The 19,525-nt window shown below is 34.6% G+C and overlaps 1 protein-coding gene across 8 annotated transcripts in view; it reads right to left on the reverse strand.

Annotated features, from left to right (window-relative positions):
- The window catches only part of LOC134355570 (ankyrin repeat and SAM domain-containing protein 1A-like), a 441,540-nt gene that overhangs the window by 257,563 nt on the left and 164,452 nt on the right, over positions 1–19,525 (reverse strand). For all 8 annotated transcript variants that reach the window (XM_063065625.1, XM_063065619.1, XM_063065621.1 and 5 more), the window contains one exon: positions 13,853–14,019. In XM_063065625.1, the coding sequence (XP_062921695.1) occupies positions 13,853–14,019 (167 nt within the window). The remainder of the gene's footprint in view (positions 1–13,852; positions 14,020–19,525) is intronic.

Consider the following 19,525-nt stretch of genomic DNA (forward strand, 5'->3'; position numbering starts at 1 on the left):
TCCAGAAAATTGCCGATTCAATGGATAAGATGCAAACATTTATTGCGGAACATCAGTCGGCTATATCTGATCTTCAAAAATTCGCGCAACAAAGTGAACTTAAGATGGGGAAAATCGAAGAAACAATTAATGTAATGAAGAAGAAACTTGACTTTTTGACTTTTAAAAACTCTGACTTGGAATCGAGAATGCGACGGCAGAATTTACGAATGATCGGCGTGAGGGAAGCTGTTGAAGCCAACAACCCCATGAAATATTTCTCTCAACTTTTAAAAGATGCATTCCCTACTGTATTTCCTGACCAACCACCGCTACTGGATCGTGTTCACAGAATCCCATCATACTCGTCTAGGTCAGATAGACCTAGGCATGTTATTTTACGTTTTCATTATTTTCAAGACAAGGAGAGACTGTTTCGATTCGCTCGATCTAAAGGTTTCATTGATTTTTCGGATCTTAGGTTCCGATTCGTGGAAGATTTCAGTAAACCAATCTGGGACCAACGGGTCCGTTACAGATCCGTGATGTCGGAATTCTATAAGATGGATTTAAGACCAGCGCTGCTGTACCCTGCACGTCTAAGGATTCGCATGTTAGATGGAGCCCTTCGTTTTTGTGATTCTCCATCGGATGCCCAGAGTTATCTGGATCAACTTTCATCTTCAACATCTTAATTGCCTTTTTTTAATTATCTCCGTTGATCGGAGGCTGTGAATTGGTTGGTTTTAACTTTTCTGTGCCCTATCTGGGCAGAAAAGTTTATTTTTGATTTCTTAATATGGCTGCTAAACTTTCTTTTTAACTGCGTCATTTCTTTCTTTTCCCAGGGGATTCTGGGTGGTTACTTCCCTTTTGTCATCTTACGTATTTCCTGTGTGGCCTTAAATTTTGTAGTTTTTTTTAAATTTTATTCTGTTTTGCTTTTTATAATCACTTTATGTTAATAATCCTATTTTTTTTTGTTGCTGTATCTATTTATGAGTTTGAGGTTTATTGTGGGTTTTTTTTAATATATATCTTCCGGCTTTTGTTCTGTTCTGTCTGTATTTTAATTGAGTTAACTTTTTTTTACTTATTTTTTTACTGTTTTACAATTAGCTGATCCTTTTCATATTTATACCTTTTTTTTAGGGAGCGTATACCGGAAGTCATGGGGGTAGTTTTAGCGCTTGCTTCTTTCTGGCGGGTCTGCTTTAGATTTTGCCTTGGGGTCTTGGGGCGGGGGGTGGTGGGAGGGGCTTCACGTTTTAGTTTGTTTCTCTTTGGGCTATATACATTATTGAAGTACTGGTTGCGTCCTTTTCCCCGGTATCTTTTGTATGTTCTGTTTCCTCTCCGGGTTTGTGGGTCGCGCCTATCGTCAATCCTCCTTGTTGTGGGTTGACTTTAGGATTTATGGAGTCTATTATTAATTTTGTCTCCTGGAATACTAATGGTCTTAATCATCCTATTAAAAGGAAAAAAGTTTTTAAAGTGTTCCGGAGACTTAAAGCACAAATTTTATTTTTACAAGAGACCCATGTACGGAGGGGGGACAGACTACGTTTTTTCAAATTCTGGAAGGAACAACAATTTCATTCGAACTCCAATGCTAAGATTCGAGGCGTCTCTATTTTTATAGATTCCTCAGTTACTTTTACACAACAGGATATTATCTCTGATCCGAATGGTAGATTTTTATTGGTTAGTGGTTTACTATTTAATAAAAAAGTAGTTTTGGTTAATGTTTATGCTCCTAATATGGATTGTCCGGAATTTTATAAATCATTGTTTGATCAGTTTCCGAATTTGAACGAGTTTTCATTGATTTGGGGCGGAGATCTTAATACCTGTTTATCTCCAGCTTTGGACCGTTCGGCTCCTTTACGGACTTTACCTAATAAATCTGCAAATTTGATTAATTTTTTCCTTTCTGATTCTGGGTCGACGGACATTTGGCGTTTTCTGCATCCTCAGGAAAAAGATTTTTCCTTCTTTTCACATGTTCATCATTCCTATTCAAGAATTGATTATTTTTTCATTGATTCTCATCTCATTCCTTCAGTGATTAAATGTGATTATGATTCTATAACCATTTCGGATCATGCTCCACTTAAGCTTTCTATTAAAATTATGGCCAATATACCAAACAATAGACAATGGCGTTTTAATTCGCTGTTGCTTCAGGACTCGGACTTTGTTAATTTTATGAATGAACAGATTGAGCTTTTTTTTACAATTAACCATACAGAAGATATTTCGGTTAACACTCTTTGGGACACTTTTAAAGCCTATATTCGGGGTCAGATTATTTCGTATTCCGTTGCTTTGAGGAAGAAACAGAAGCAGGAGGAGATGGCAATTGTGGACAAGATTAAAGAAATTGATAAGAAATATGTTATGGCTCCTTCTGAGGAGCTATACAAACAAAGAACTGAACTTCAAATGGAACACAGTTTACTACTCTCGTCCTCGATTGTAAACCAATTAAAGAAAACAAGAAGTGATTTTTATGTTCACAGTGATAAAATTGGCAAGCTGCTGGCTAATCAATTGAAATCTAATTATGTTAAATCTCAAATCAATCAGATTTATAACCAAAATGATCGATTGATATTGGATCATGTGGGGATTAATCAAACCTTTTGTGATTTTTATTCTTCTTTATATCAATCAGAGTCTCCTCGAGATTCTAAATATATGAATGATTTTTTAGATAAGTTAGACTTCCCTCAGATTTCACAGGATATGTCTTCTTTATTAGATACTTCCATTACAATGGATGAGATTAAGAATGTTATTTTTTCTATGAATCTGGGGAAAGCTCCTGGCCCTGATGGGTTTACCGTTGAATTTTATAAATGCTTTGCTTCTTTATTGATTCCTTGGCTCTATAAGGTTTTTGAGGCTTCTCTGAAACTTGGTAAACTTCCGGAATCTTTTAATAGAGCATCAATTTCTCTAATACTAAAGAAGGATAAAGACCCTGCTCAATGTGCATCTTATAGACCAATATCTTTATTAAATGTTGATTCTAAAGTTTTTTCTAAGTTATTAGCAAATAGACTAGAAAAAGTACTTCCTTCTATTATTTCGGAAGACCAAACGGGTTTTATTAAAGGTCGTTACTCTTTTTATAATATTCGTACATTGTTAAATATCGTTTATACTCCCTCACAAAATGTTCCTGAGTGTGTTATTTCTTTAGATGCCGAGAAAGCTTTTGATAGAGTAGAATGGCCTTATTTATTTAAGGTGCTTGAAATGTTTAATTTTAGCTTGAAATTTATATCCTGGATTAAACTGTTATATCACTCCCCTGTAGCCTCGGTTCGTACTAACTCTTTAAACTCACCTTTTTTTCCTCTCTTTCGTGGTACTCGACAAGGCTGTCCTCTTAGTCCCCTATTATTTGATATTGCATTAGAACCTCTTGCAATTGCTATTCGAGAATCTTCAAATATTACTGGGATAACTCGGGGATTAAAGTCCCATAAATTATCACTCTATGCTGATGATTTACTTTTATATATTTCTAATCCTGAGAGATCCATTCCTGCTGTTTTAGAGTTATTAGCACAATTTGGTCTTTTCTCAGGTTATAAATTAAATCTTAGTAAGAGTGAACTTTTTCCGATTAATAAACATCTTCCCTTATATTATAAATTTCCATTTAAATTGATTAATAATTACTTTTCATATCTTGGGATTAAAATTACTTGTAAACATAAAGATTTATTTAAGACTAACTTTTTACCATTAATAGACCATATTACTCAACTTTCATCTAAATGGTTTCCCTTATATTTAACTTTGATTGGTCGTATTAATGCAGTTAAGATGTTTTTTTTGCCAAAATTTTTATATGTGTTTCAGGCATTACCAATTTTCGTTCCTAAATCTTTTTTTGATAAAGTTGACTCTAAAATTTCTTCATTTATTTGGCAGAATAAGAATCCGAGACTGGGTAAAATACATTTACAGAAAGCTAAGAGAGATGGAGGTTTAGCATTACCTAACTTTAGATTTTATTATTGGGCTATTAATATTCGACATATGAAATTTTGGTTACTTGACCGGGACATACTATCTATTCCTAAATGGGTAGCATTGGAATTACAATCTGTTCAGGGTTATACACTTGGTTCTATTTTAGGTTCCTCTCTTCCTTTTGATTCGAAACGTCTTAAGCAGGTCTCTAACCCGATAGTTAAATATGCTTTGCGCATTTGGTTTCAATTCAGAAAATTTTTTGATCTTAATCAATTCGGGTTAGCGATTCCTATTTTAGGTAACATATTTTTTCCTCCCTCTTTTACGGATCGCGCTTTTCAAACTTGGAAGACTAAGGGTATTTTACGGTTTTTGGATTTATTTTTAGATGGTTCCCTTATGTCTTTTGAACAATTATCTAATAAATATAACTTATCAAGAATACATTTTTTTAGATATTTACAAGTTAGAAATTTCCTAAGTACTATACTTTCTTCCTTTCCAATGCTTCCTCCTATATATATTTTAGATTCGATAATTAACCTTAATCCATGTCAGAAAGGTGCATCGGCTATGATTTATAATATTATTATGAAACTTAGGAAAGCTCCATTTGATAAGATTAGGGTAGATTGGGAACAGGAATTGGGGCTTACCATTTCTGTGGATGATTGGGGGCAGATTTTACAATTAGTTAATACTTCCTCTATTTGTGCTAAACATTCCCTAATTCAATTTAAAGTGGTTCATAGAGCACATATGTCCAAAGATAAGTTAGTGCGTTTTTACTCGCATATTAATCCTTTCTGTGATAGATGTTCGGGGCAGATAGCCTCTTTAACTCATATGTTTTGGTCTTGCCCTACTTTGGAAACTTTTTGGAGAGATATTTTCAATATTATTTCTAAGGTATTAAATATAGATATCTCTCCTCACCCTATTACTGCTATCTTTGGACTACCTAAAATTTCTAGTAATCTTTCCCCTTCAGCCCGTAGAATGATTGCATTTCTTACTTTAATGGCGAAAAGATGTATTTTACAACATTGGAAAGAGCTTAATGCTCCAACTACCTTTTTTTGGTTTACTCAGACGATTTTATGTTTGAATTTGGAGAAAATTAGAAGTAACCTTTATGATTCTTCATTTAAATTTGAACAGATTTGGGGACCTTTTATTCGATATTTTCATTTAATGTAATATTTACCCTTCTTGTTTTTTTTCACTGTTTTTAATGGAGGTCGGGATTGAGGACGTGATTTTAAGTTTAACTCTGTTTGGTTTCAAGTTAGCCCATTGCTTTGCCTTGCTTTTAGTTAGCTGCACGGTGGGTTTTTTTTTGGGGTTTTTTTTCCTTCTTTTTTTTCCATTGATATATATAAAATTTAGTATACTATTATGTTATCTTGGTTTCTTATGCTTAAATTACATTGTTTGTAGTATTTTCTTTTTGGTATTGTTATCTTTTGGAATTTTATTATACTTTAACATTGTATTAATGTTTATATGGCTTACCTTTTTTGTATACTTACTCAATAAAAAGATTTAAAAAGAAAGGAATTGAAACCATATACGTAAAGTATGCTTAACTATTGGGTTGTTCATTTGTTTATATGATTTAAAAGAAGTATAAGGAAGTAAAGTTCCTAAAACCGAACCCAAGGAGAACCCTTGTAATGAATTAGATTCAAGATTTACCCAACGAGGGTTTAAAGCTGCGTCCAAATCTTGTAACCAAAATTTAAAATATCAAATATTAATTGCCCAATAATAGAATCTAAAATTCGGGAAGGCAAGCCCCACCTCCTTTTTAGATTTCTGCAGATACCTTTTACCTAACCTAGGATTTTTGTTCTGCCAAATATAAGAGGAAAGTTTTGAATCTACGTTATCAAAAAAAGATTTTGGGATAAAAATTGGAACCGATTGGAATATATACAAAAATTTAGGCAAAATGATCATCTTATTAGCATTAATCCAACCAATCAAAGACAAAGAGATTGGGGACCATTTGGTAAATAAAAGTTTAATCTGATCAATTAAAGGTAAAAAATTAGCTTTAAATAAATCTTTATACTTTTTCGTAATTGTTATCCCTAAATATATAAATGAATGAGTAACCAATTTAAATGGTAAACGTCCATAAATAGGTACATGCTTATTTAAAGGGAATAATTCACTCTTACTAAGATTCAATTTGTAACCAGAGAGGTTACTAAATTGAGCAAACAGATCTAGGATAGCAGGAATTGACTTCTCCGGGTTGGAGATGTATAACAACAAATCATCTGCATATAATGATAATTTATGTATTTCGTTTCCACGGGTAATACCAACAATATTTGGCGAGTCACGAATAGCAATTGCTAAAGGTTCAAGAGCAATATTAAATAGTAAAGGACTAAGAGGGCAACCTTGCCTAGTACCACGAAAAAGAGGAAAAAAAGGAGATCTATAATTATTTGTACAAACCGAGGCTACCGGGGGGTAATATAACAATTTAATCCAAGATATAAATGTCAAATTAAAATTAAATTTCTCAAGAACATTAAATAGATAAGGCCATTCAACTCTATCAAAGGCTTTCTCGGCATCTAATGAGATAATACATTCCGGGGTAGTAAATGAGGGGGTATAAACAATATTCATTAACCTCCTAATATTAAAGGATGAATAGCGATTTTTAATAAATCTGGTTTGATCCATAGAAATAATTTGAGGTAACACCTTCTCCAGTCTAGTTGCTAGAATTTTTGAAAAAATTTTAAGAGTCTACATTCAGAAGAGATATCGGTCTGTATGATGCACAATCAGTAGGATCTTCATTCTTTTTAAGAATTAAGGAAATAGAGGCTTCATAAAACGATTGTGGTAATTTACCTAAGCTGATTGCTTCCTTGAATATTCTAGACAACTTAGAAGAAAGAATGAAGGAAAAAAATTTTTTAAATTCCACTGTAAACCCATCCAGACCGGGTGCTTTACCGGAATTCAATGATGAGATTGCAGTTATTATTTCTTCCTCTGAAATGGATGATTTTTTTGTGAGAAAGGTGTAATGGTCTTTTGGAGGACACCTGATGTAATTTTTCTGCCGATGAGGTCACGTGATGACATGTGCACCACGGGTATATAAGGGAAGACCTCAGATGGCGCAGTTAGTTTTTAGTTTTTAGTTTTCCAGCTAGAACGTGTGGCTGTGTCTCCGTTTCTGTTGCGTATTTGTTTTTATGACGCAGTTTCAATTTTTAAAACAGAATGTTACGTTCTGTTGCAAGGTACAATAGTGCTGGACAGGAAATTTTTGCTAGATGGGTTGATGTACCTTTTTCCAGCAGTACTGGAGAGTGAAGACTTTAATCGAAGTACAGGACCCGGTCTGCAGATGGAGTAGCAGTATTTTTGTGCTGCTCTTAGGTTTCTTTCTCTCCCCCTAGTTTAAGCTTTGAATTTAAAATTTTTGCTTGCTGATTCTTGAGGGGGAACAATATGTCGATGTCTACAAGAAGTGGGAAGAATTTACCTGAACCTAGTGATAAAAGTAATGGGAAAGGAAAGGTGCAAAAGCAAAGATCTGATGAAATGCCATCGTGGGCTGAAGATATCGTTCAGACACTGAATTCAATTAAGGATCAGAATGGATCAATTAAAGACAAACTGGAAAAGAATAGTAATGAAATGAAGTCATTTCTGGGAAAGACCTGGAAACTCAAGAGGAATTGAAGATAACTAAGCAAAAGTTGTCTGAAGCTACAACTCGTTTGGAAAGATATCAAAATAAGATTATAGACCTGGAAACTAGGTCTCGATGAAAGAATATACGAATTGTTGGGCTGCAAAGAAGGAGCTGAAGATGGAGATTTAACTGCTTACTTTGGTAAGCTTTTCCACACTTTATTTCCTACCATTCTATCAAAGCCGCCTGCTATAGAAAGGGCATTTATCTCGAAATTGAAGGATTCTAGTAAACCAAGATCTGTTCTGGTTTGCTTTCATCACTTTAAAATTAAAGATCAAATAATGCAACAGGCAAGAAAACAGAGAGTTTTTAGATTTATGGAATCTGAGCTCCGCTTTTACGAAGATTATCCAAGAGAGATAATGGAACAAAGATCAAAATTTGCCCTGGTAATGAAACAAGCATATGATAAAAAACTTTTTCCGTCTTTGAGGTACCCGACAAGAATTAAAGTTTTTCCTGCTAATTCTCCTCCTCATACTTTTTTTGATCCAAAAGCTGCACTGGACTTTGTTCAGGCTATACCCACCGCTGTTACTGACGCCGCTGTTGAATGATCTATCTGAAAGGCTGTTTGGCTATCTGTATATTATTCGCATTTTTGAAAGATTTATGAAGGTCATTTGTATATTTCATTGAGAGACTAATTAAAGAAAACAAGGAGAGTTGTTCATTATTGCATATTGTTGGTATTCCTTTGGAAAGATTTATGGCTTAAGTATCTCTGTCTGAATGATCTCTGAACATTCTACGACTGAGAGAAGAAGATAAGGGGATTTGTTCCTTTAATTTAATACTTGGTTTGTTTATTTTCTTTTAAATCAGCTAATTGGTAGTTTTTTCCTACTAATAGGGCTTTTTATATATTTTTTCTGTTTTATTGTAACATTTTATAATTGAATTCAAAGCTTTATTAGGGAATTAATATTAAACAAAGATGGCGCTGTTTTTTTCTCTAAGAGAGAACATTATTTTGGTTCTTTCTTGTTTATTAGTCGATGGAAAGTAAATACCTTTTTTTTTGCTGAGACTTTATTGTTTTTTTCACAAGGTCACTCTACTTTTTTACCAACTTGGGGAAGGAAAGAAAACACAGACAGAGCAGTCAGTAGCTTTCAATTCTATCGTAGATCGCTTGCCTTTTTCGGGCTTCTGGGTGTGGGTGGATGGGTTTAGAGTTAGGAGTTTTTTCCCATTGGGTGGTTCCGGAACATGCGTGTTTTTTACCCGGTTGTATTCTTCATCACTGCCATTTTTGATCATCCCGTATTGGTATGTGCTTTGTACATGTATAAAGTAGAATAAAATTATAGTATGGTATTTAAACGGATTAATATAATAAGTTGGAATGTACGTGGTTGGATTCATCCTATTAAATGAAAAAAGACTTAAAATTATTAACCGATTCCAACCTGATATAATTTTTGCTCAAGAGAGACATATCAGGGCGGGAGATCAAAATAGATTTTTTAGATGGTGGAATGGTTTGAAATCCACTCTACTTCTCAGAGTAAAACAAAAGGCGTGTCTATTTTTATTAAACCTAATATATTTATTCAAGAGGATATTGAATCAGATTCTAATGGCAGATTTTTAATTGTTACAGGAACAATCTGTAACAAAAAAGTTGTTTTGGTTCATTTGTATGGTCCTAACTTAGATGATCCTTTTTTAAAAAAGGTATTAGCTTCACTACCTGATTTAAATGAATATATGCTGATAATGGGTGGGGATTTTAATTGCTGCTTAAATCCTATGATTGATAAGAGCTCCACCAATCAGCGACTTCCAAATCGATCTGTGTCATTTATTAATTCCTTTTTGATTGATTTTGGGTTGATTGATTTGTGGAGGTATCTCTATCCCGATAATAGAGAATATTCTTTCTTCTCACATGTTTATAAAAAATATTCGAGGATCGATTATATTATAATCGATCCCCACTTCTTGCCTAGTATTAAAACTTGCGAATATGACGCTATTGCTATATCTGATCATGCGCCTCTGAGTCTGTCTTTTGGATTTGATGATGTCATTCTTGCCCGCCCACCTTGGCGCATGTCTCAGACATTATTGCAAAAGTCTGACTTTGTCAGTTTCATTGAAATCCAGATAAAATATTTTTTTCTTTTTAATGATACGGGGGTATGTTTAAATTAGTTATATGGGATACATTTAAAGCATTTTCACGTGGTCAGATTATTTCTTATTCAGCTAAACTTAAAAAACAAACTAAAGTAGAATTAGATAGAATTTCAAAACAAATTAAAGGTTTAGATAATATCTATGCAATTTCCCCCAATACTGATTTATTTAAACAAAGGGTGGAACTTCAATCACAATATAACCTGTTATTAACTCATCCCATTGAAGGATATTTGCTTAAGTTAAAGAGCCAATTTTATATGTTTGGAGATAAAAATAATAAACTACTTGCATCTTAATTAAAAATGGCTGCAGCCAAAAGGCAAATCAAGAAAATTCGTAGGAAAGATGGTACCTTAGCTCAGGAATATGAAGAAATTAATAAGATTTTTCTAGATTTTTATGCTGAGCTTTATAAATCTCAATGTCCATTAGATTCTTCTGAAATGAATGCTTTTTTATGAAAGATTGCTCTTCCTAAAACCTCGGCTGAGGATCAAAAAACTCTCGATGCTCAAATCACTGAAGCAGAAATTCATAAAGCTATTTTTTCAATGCAATCTGGTAAGTCCCCAGGACTCGATGGCTATCCTGTCGAATTTTATAAAAAATTTGGAAAGTTGCTTTTTCCGTATATGTTGGAAATGTTTAAGGATTCTTTTGTGAAAGGTGACTTACCTCTACTTTTTATGAGGCTTCTATTTCTTTAATTCTTAAAAAAGATAAAGATCCTACTGACTGTGCTTCATATAGACCTATTTCAATACTGAATGTCGACGCTAAGATTTTGTCAAAGATAATGGCCAATCGGTTGGAGAATATTTTGGGTAAATTTATTTTTAAAGATCAAACAGGCTTTATAAAGGGTCGCTATTCTTTTTCAAATGTTCGGAGACTATTTAACATTATATATTCGTCCTCTTTTAAAACTCCACAATGTGTTGTACCTTTGGATGCTGAAAAAGCGTTCGATCGAGTCGAATGGAAATATTTATTCAATGTTTTAGAGAAATTTGGCTTTGGTGCTAATTTTAATAATTGGATTAAAATGATATATAAAGCCCCTATTGCTACTGTTGTCACTAACAATTGTAGGTCTCCTTTTTTTCAGCTTTCACGGGGGACAAGGAAAGGCTGTCCTTTAAGTCCTTTGTTGTTTAATTTAATATTAGAACCCCTTGCTATTGCTCTTCGTGAGGCTAAAAATATCCATGGGATTTTTGTGAATGAGACCATGCATAAGATCTCTCTTTACGCTGATGATTTATTGGTTTATATATCTAACCCTGACGAATCCATTCCTGTCTTGCTAAAATTATTTAATGAATTTGGAAGTTTTTCAGGATATAAAATAAATTTTAGTAAAAGTGAATTGTTTCCTTTAAATGATTCTGTCTCTATATATGATAATACTCCTTTTAAGGTTACAGACTCTTTTAGATAACTAGGTATTATAATTACTAAAGAATATAAGGATCTTTATAAAGCCAATTTTGTTTCCTTAGTAGACTCTATGAAGTATTTATTTAGTAGATGGAGTTCACTTACATTTTCACTTGTTGGTCGTATTCATATAGTTAAAATGATGATTTTACCAAAATTTTTATATTTATTTCAGAATATTCCTGTTTTTTTTGACTAGGAAGTTTTTTGATCGGATTGATTCTATTATTTTATCTTTTATTTGTAAATGTCACTTACAAAAATTGAAAAAGCATGGAGGTCTTGCTTTGCCTAATCTAAGAATATATTTTTGGGCTGTTAATGTGCGATATATGTCTTTTTGGTTATACTGGGTTGATAAGAGTGATCGGCCAACTTGGGTAGACCTGGAACTGAAAGTTGTAAAACAGTTTTATTTAACCTCGTTATTGGGAGCTCCTTTACCTATGCAATTAGTTAAAGATGTTAATTTAAACCTATATCCTGTGATTAAGTATTCTTTACAAATTTGGCTCCAGTTCTGCAATTTTTTTAATCTTATAAAAATTTAAACTTTATAGTTTAATTTACCGAAATTACTTTTTTAAGCCTTCTTTGAGTGATCCAATTTTTTTACTTTGTAAAAATAAAGGTATTAATTCTTTTTTGGATTTATTTAAAGAAGATAGATTGATGTCTTTTGAACAATTAATTGATAAATATTCTCTTTCATACTCATACTTTCTGCAATACCTTCAAGTTTGCAATACCTTCAAGTTAGACATTTTTTACAAAAATATTTAAGTAATTTTCCTTACATATTGGAGGCTGACCTGTTAGATACTATTATGAGTATGAATCCTTTGACTAAGGGTTCTTTTGGAAGAATTTATAATTTATTATTACAATGGGATAAGTGTCCTTTATCTAAGATTAAACAGGATTGGGAAAAGGAACTTAATTTGATTTTTATGATGGAGGATTGGATGCAGATTTTGAAGTTGGTTAACTCTTTTTCAATTTGTGCTAGCCATTCATTGATTCAATTTAAAATTGTATATCGTTATCATTTGACAAAGGAGAAACTTTCTAAAATCTTTTCCAATGTTGATAGTCATTGTGATAGATGTAAAACTGAGATAGCTACACTGACACACGTTTTGGTCTTGTTCTATATTGGAACAGTTCTGGAAGTTGTTTTTTTCAACAATTTCTAAAGCACTTAAAATTAATTTACAACCTAATAAATTAACTGTGCTTTTTGGAATAATTCCTCAAAATATTCATGGTATTTCTGTGTCTGACCAACATGTTTTTGCATTTGTTACATTGATAGCTAGGAGGGCCATTTTGTTGAAGTGGAAGGATACATCAGCTCCCACTTTGTCACAATGGTTCTCTCAAGTGATGCTATGTCTTAGTTTGGAGAAAATTAGAAGTCAAACCTTTGAACCTTTATTTGATTTTGAGAAAAGATGGGGCTCATTTGCTCGTTATTATCATTTGAGTTAATTGATATAATTTTTCCACGATCTAACTGTAAATTTTTTAGTATATTTTCTTTTCTTGCTGGTGGTTTGATGTTTATTTTTAGAAGCTTTTTGTATGACGCATGGCTCCGGGGTTGTACACCTAATAGGTTTTTTTTTCTCACTTTTCTGCTTCGTAGTTTTTTTTGTTATCACAAAATTTTTTTTTCAATCTTTAAGATAACGTCTTTTTTGAGACATTGTAAGTGTTGTTACTTCAATGTACTCATGTTATTTTTCCTGTATAATATAACAATAAAAAGAGTTGAAAAGAAAAGTAGTACAGGACCCGAAGGATTAAGAGAAGTTGGTATCGTTCGGCAGTTTAACAAAGGATCGACCTTTTGAGTCTTCGTTGAAGAAGTAGCAACCTGCATTGACATAACTCTTGCCAAAAGAGCAAGGAAGTTCATGCGGGATTTGCTCTCTATAAACTAAGGTCAGTTGTTTTAAGCCGTTTATTTCCTGCATCGTGAATCCTTTGGAGAGAACCAACAGGAAAGTCGTGTCTATGAAGAAATCCTTCTCCAGAGAAGTCTCTCCCAATTGAACGTATAAATCTGTTGGATTTTCGGAATTACCATTTTAAGAACTGTATTTGACTTTACCGCTTTAAGAACTGTTTTCGCATTTAACACTTTAAGAACCAGTGCCAAGTGACGATTTGTTGAACGGCTGCATAGCGGTTAACTTCCGGTTAAGGCTTTCGTGTTTTTTTTTATTGTTTATCCATGTTTGATAAATGTTTGATTGTTTTTATATAACCTGTCTCAATTAATATTCATTGTTGCCGGTTACGTAATATGTCAAGTCCAGTAGTCAGTATGAAATACATTGGGAAAATCTAACTATAAAATAATGGAAGTTGTACTGTATGAACAACAATTTGCAATTACCCTGGAGCATTTTAAAGGATCATATTGAAAAGCAATGTCTACATTTTGATTCTGGAAAGTCATGGTATCACAGCACAGAGAAGTTGCTAGAACACTCTATCCTACTGCAGTGTAAAGGTACTTTGAAGCAGTTTTATTTTAATACTGACCTTTATTAATTCTTGACCTGAACTTGCTTCCACATCTGGAGCTTTCAAACTGTCCAGCCCTTCAATGGAGTGTGATGTTGCATTGCACAAAGCCTCATATGGGCATTCCTCCTCTTGCTGGGCTTCAAATTCTGTAATAAGCTTGCATAATTCCAACTGTTCCTCACCTTCAAGGTAGAAAGAGATGAGTGTGGGGGCAGGAGATTTCAGTAACAAAAACAGATGAGCTACAGTTGCAATAAAAAGTTTGTGAACCCTTTGCAATTACCTGGCTCTCTGCATTAATTACTCATCAAATATGGTCTGATCTACATCAAAGTCACAATAATAGAGAAACACAATCTGCCTGAACTAATAACACACCAACAATTGTACTTCTTCTCATCAATACTGAATACACCATTTAAACAATCACAGACTAGGTTCAAAAAAGTATGGAAACCTCTGGGGTAATACCTTCTACAAGAGCTATTTGAAGTCAGATGTTCCAATCAATGAGATAAGATTGGAGATGTGGGTTGTAGAGATGCCCTGCCCTATATAAAAAAAAAAGACACACAAAGTCAGGTTACTGACAGAGCCTGCTCTTCTCAAGAAAGATCTGATTTGTGCACCATGCCTCGATCAAAACAACTTTCAGAAGACCTTAGAAGAATTGTAGAAATGCATGATGCTGGAAAAGGCTACAAAAGCTTTTCTGAAGACTCGAGTGTTCATCAATCCACACTAACTGAAATAGCCTACAAATGAAGGAAATTCAGTACTGTTGCTATTCTCCCGAGGACTGGGCGACCTGCAAGGATCGCACCAAGAGCACAATGTGCAATGCTGAAAACAGTGAAAAAGAATCCAAGGGTAACAGCAAAATTCTGCAGAAATCTCCAGAACTTGCTAAAGTCTCTGTTCTGTGTCCACTACAAGAAAAACACTGAACTAGATTGGTGTTCATAGAAGGACACTATGGAGGAAACCACTGCTCTCCAAAATAAAACCTTGCTGAACATCTCAAGTTTGCAAAAGACCATCTAGGTATTCCACAACACTTCCAGGACAATGTTCTGTGGACAGATAAGACAAAAATTGAACTTTTTGGTAGAAATGCACACCACTATGTTTAGAGAAAAATGGGCACTGCACGCCAACACCAAGACCTCATCCCAGCTGTGAAGCATGGTGGAAGGAGCTGCTTTGCTGGACAGCTTGCAATTGTTGAGGAAACAATGAATTCAAAATTGTATCCAGGCATTTTTACAGGAGAATGTCAGGGTAGTGGTCACCTGAAGCTTAAAAGAAGTTGGATGATGCAACAAGGGATCGATCCAAAACACACAAATAAATCAACTACAGAATGGTTTAAAAAGAAAAAAATTAGTGTTTAGGAATGGGCAAGTCAGAGGACAGACCTTAACCCAATTGAGATGCTGTGGCATGACCTGAAGAGGGCTGTTCATGCAAGGTATTGCAGAAATACTGACGAACTGAAACAGTTGTGTATTGAGGAATGGTCTAAAATTCCTCCGTCATTGTGCAAGTCTGATCAGCAGCTACAGAAAACATTTGGTGGAGGTTATTGCTGCTAAAGGAGGTTCGACCAGTTATTAAATACAAGGGTTCACATACTTTTTACAGCCTAGACTGTGAATGATTAAACAATGTGTTCAATAAAGACATGAAAGTACAATTCTGTGTTATTAGTTTAGGCAGAATGTGTTTGTCTATTATTCTGCCTCAGATGAAGATCAGACCATATTTTTATGAGTAATTAATACAGAAATAAACAGGTAATTGCAAAGGGTTCACAAACTTAATCTTGCAATTGCACATCTCCAGCCAATTTCAAGCGGACAAATACAATCTGCCTTCAATGAATTGAATTTAAAAACACTATTCATACAGATCATTTTATTTCATATTCAGAAAACAACTATGTTTTTCTACTATGTTTATATTCAAAATATGCAGAAATACATAGGATACTGCTGCATTTTTCATGATAAATTGCCTAATCTTTTGTTCCAAGGTGTACAAGTTCTTTGACATCCATACATTTTCCAATAATACCCAAAAAAATGCATTGCTTAAGATTACAAACGCAATGCATATACCTGATCTGATCTGCAACATAAATAATCACCCATGCATCTCTAAAAGCTTGCATATTTAAATCCCTATGCATGCTCTTGTTTTGTCTTGACTTTTGTAAATTAGTTGTCTGTCTTTAACTAGGTTTGCTACTAACTTTACAGTTAAGATAGAGTTACATTTCAGTTTATTTACTTATCTAATAGAATACACTCTATTTAGAAATGGAGTGGAAACATAAGAAGGAATTAGATCGAAGGGAACAGTAAAAAAACTATGTTAATTCTTGGCAAAAAAGTAAGTACAATATAGTGAAGAGTAAATTGGGACCACTTGATACTTAACATGTTTGAGCTAGTCTTTGGATGTACTAACCTTGCAAATATTGCCACAAAACCATGACTCATGGGGGTTTTGCTTTATTATAAGGAATTATACCTTTGGCATTATCAAAGAAAAAAAATGACCCTTTCCTCAAGTATAAGCATCACATTCGAGGTGATAATAAGGTGTAATAATAATATGTACTTACTATACCTATACAACCACTCCCACCCCTAACCTCCTTCAATGAACATGTTTCCTTACATATCCCTTTGCACCTGCAGCTTCCTGTCACTCCAATTATAAATTTAATAGGGAATATCACCAAGCCTCTTAACGGTAGAGGGTTATTTGCAGTTACATAGGGTTACACAGTTTATGGCAAAGACGACTGAAGGCTCATTTCTTCTGCTTACTCTCCAAATCATAGATGGTACGTCAAATATACTGTAAAACCACAATTTCCGACACTTAACTCTTTGCAGTTCAGTTATATATTCAAGCACAAAGAGCATCAAAAGCCAAAAAAAAAATTGGAGCAGATATTCTTCTGCTCCAAATTAACTGGCTGTTTTTCCCGAACTAGTTACTTCTTCCAGTGTGGCTCAGAACAGAAGAGTCCACTCCCAGAATCACCAATCATCAGAACTGACAATACTGCTTATAACAGTCTTTGATAGAGAAACTGTCAAAATTATTTGAGATCTATTTAAAATAACTATAGAAAACTAAAGTTACTCTTACTTATAAACAATTAAACCATCAATTCAATTAAATCAAGTAAAATAAGCTGTTTGTCTTTCCTTCAGAAGTCAATTTCTTGAATTTGTTATAATTGAATCGTTGCCATTCTGCCAGAATTAGACCACAAGACCATATGATATAGGAGAAGAATTAGGCCATTCGGCCCACTGAGTCTGCTCCACCATTTCCTCATGGCTGATCCAATTTTCCTCTCAGCCCCAATCTCCTGCCTTCTCCCTGTATCCCTTCATACCCTGACCAATCAAGAATCTATCAACCTCTGCATCAAATAACAAAGACTTGGCCTCCACAGATGCCTATGGCAACAAATTCCACAGATTCACCACTCTCTGGCTGAAGGAATTCATCCTCATCTCTGTTCCAAAAGGACACCCTTCTATTCAGAGGCTGTGTCCTCTGGTACAAAACTCTCTCACCAGAGAAAATATCCTCTCCAAATCCACTCTCCCAAGGCCTTTCACCATTCGATAAGTTTAAATGAGGTCACCCCTCATTTTTCTGAGTTCAAGTGAATACAGGCCCAGAGCCATCAAACACTCTTCATATGATAAGCGATTCAATGCTGGAATCATTTTCACGAACCTTTGATACTTCTCCAGTTTCAAATCATCCTAAAGGGCACGAAACTGCTCACAATACTCCAAGTAAGGCCTCGCCAGTACTCTATAAAGTTTCAACATTACATCCTTCATATATTCTAGTCCTCTTGAAATGAATGCTAACATTGCATTTGCCTTCCTCACCAGACTCAATCTGCAAACTAACCTTCAGGGAATCCTGTACAAGGACTCCCAAGTCCCTTTGCATCTCAGTTTATTTGTATTTTCTCTCCATTTAGAAAAGAGTCAACCCTTTCAATTCTTCTACAAAAGTGCATACACTTCCCAACTCTGTATTCCATCTGCCATTTCTTTGTCCATTCTCTTAATCTGTCTGTCCTTCTGTAACCACTCTACTTCCTCAAAACTTCCTGCCCCTCCACCTTCATACTGTCTGCAATCTCTGCAACAAAACCATCAAATCCATTTCCTAAATCATTGACATATTACGTCAGAAGGATTGGTGCCAACACTGACCCCCCACGGAACACCATTAGTCACTGGCAGCCTATCAGAAAAGGCTCCATTTATTCCTATTCTTTGCCTCTTGACAATCAGCCACAGCTTTATCTGTGCTAATATCATTCCTGTAATACAATGGGTTTGTAGCTTGTTAAGCAGCCTTATATGTGGCACCTTGTTAAAGGTCTTCTGAAAATCCAAGAATGACACATCAACCAATTCTCCTTTGTCCATCTTACTTGTTACTTCTTTAAAGAATTTCAACAGATTTGGTAGGCAAAATTTTCCCTTGAGAAAACCATGCTGACTACCGCCTATTTTATAACGTGAATCCAAATACTGAAACCTCATCCTTAGTAAATGACTCCAACATTTTCCAACCACTGAGGTCAGCTGAACGAGCCTATAGTTTCCTTTCTTCTGCCTCCCTTCCCTCTTGAAGAGTGGAGTGACATCTGCAATTTTCCAGACTTCTGGAACCATTCCAGAATCTTGAGATTATTGAAAGGTCATCATTAATGCCTCCACAATCTCTTCAGCCACCTCTTTCAGAACCCTGGGATGTACACCATCTGGTCCAGGTGACTTAGCTACCTTCAGACCTTTCAGTTTCCCAAGAACATCTCAAGTTATGGTAACTTCATACACTTCATACCCCTGATACCTGGATCTTCCACCATAACGCTAGTGTCTTCCATTGTGAAGACTGATGCAAAATATTTATTCAGTTCATCGGCTATTTCGTTGCCCCCACTACTACTCTCCAGCATCGTTTTCCAGCGGTCCAATATCCACTCTCACTTCTTTTATACTTTATGTATGTGAAGAAACTTTTGATATCGTCTAATACTATAGGCTAGTGTACTTTCGCATTCCATCTTCACGTTTCATAATAACTTCTTTAGTTGCCTTTTGTTGGTTTATAAAAGCTTCCCAATTCTCTAACTTCCCACTAATCTAGAAACATAGAAAACCTACAGCACAATACAGGCCCTTTGGCCCACCATGCTGTGTCGAACATGTACTTACTTTAGAAATTACCTAGGGTTACCATAGCCCTCTATTTTTAAGCTCCATGTACCTATTCAAGAGTCTCCTAAAAGACCCGACTGTATCAGAATGAGTCAGGTTTATTATCACCGGCATGTGACATGACATTTGTTAACTTAGCAGCAGCAGTTCAATGCAATACATAATATAGAAGAAAAAAAAATAAAAATAAGTAAATCAATTACAGTATACATATATTGAATAGATTAAAAAACATGCAAAAATCCAAAATACTGTATACTAAAAAAAGAATTAGGTAGTGTCCAAGGGTTCAATGCCCATTTAGGAATCAGACGGCAGAGGGGAAGAAGCTGCTCCTGAATCGCAGTGTGGGTGCCTTCAGGCTTCTGTACCTCCTACATGATGGTAATAGTGAGAAAAGGGCATGCCC

Source organism: Mobula hypostoma, chromosome 13 (assembly GCF_963921235.1).
Source record: "Mobula hypostoma chromosome 13, sMobHyp1.1, whole genome shotgun sequence".
NCBI lineage: Eukaryota > Metazoa > Chordata > Chondrichthyes > Myliobatiformes > Myliobatidae > Mobula > Mobula hypostoma.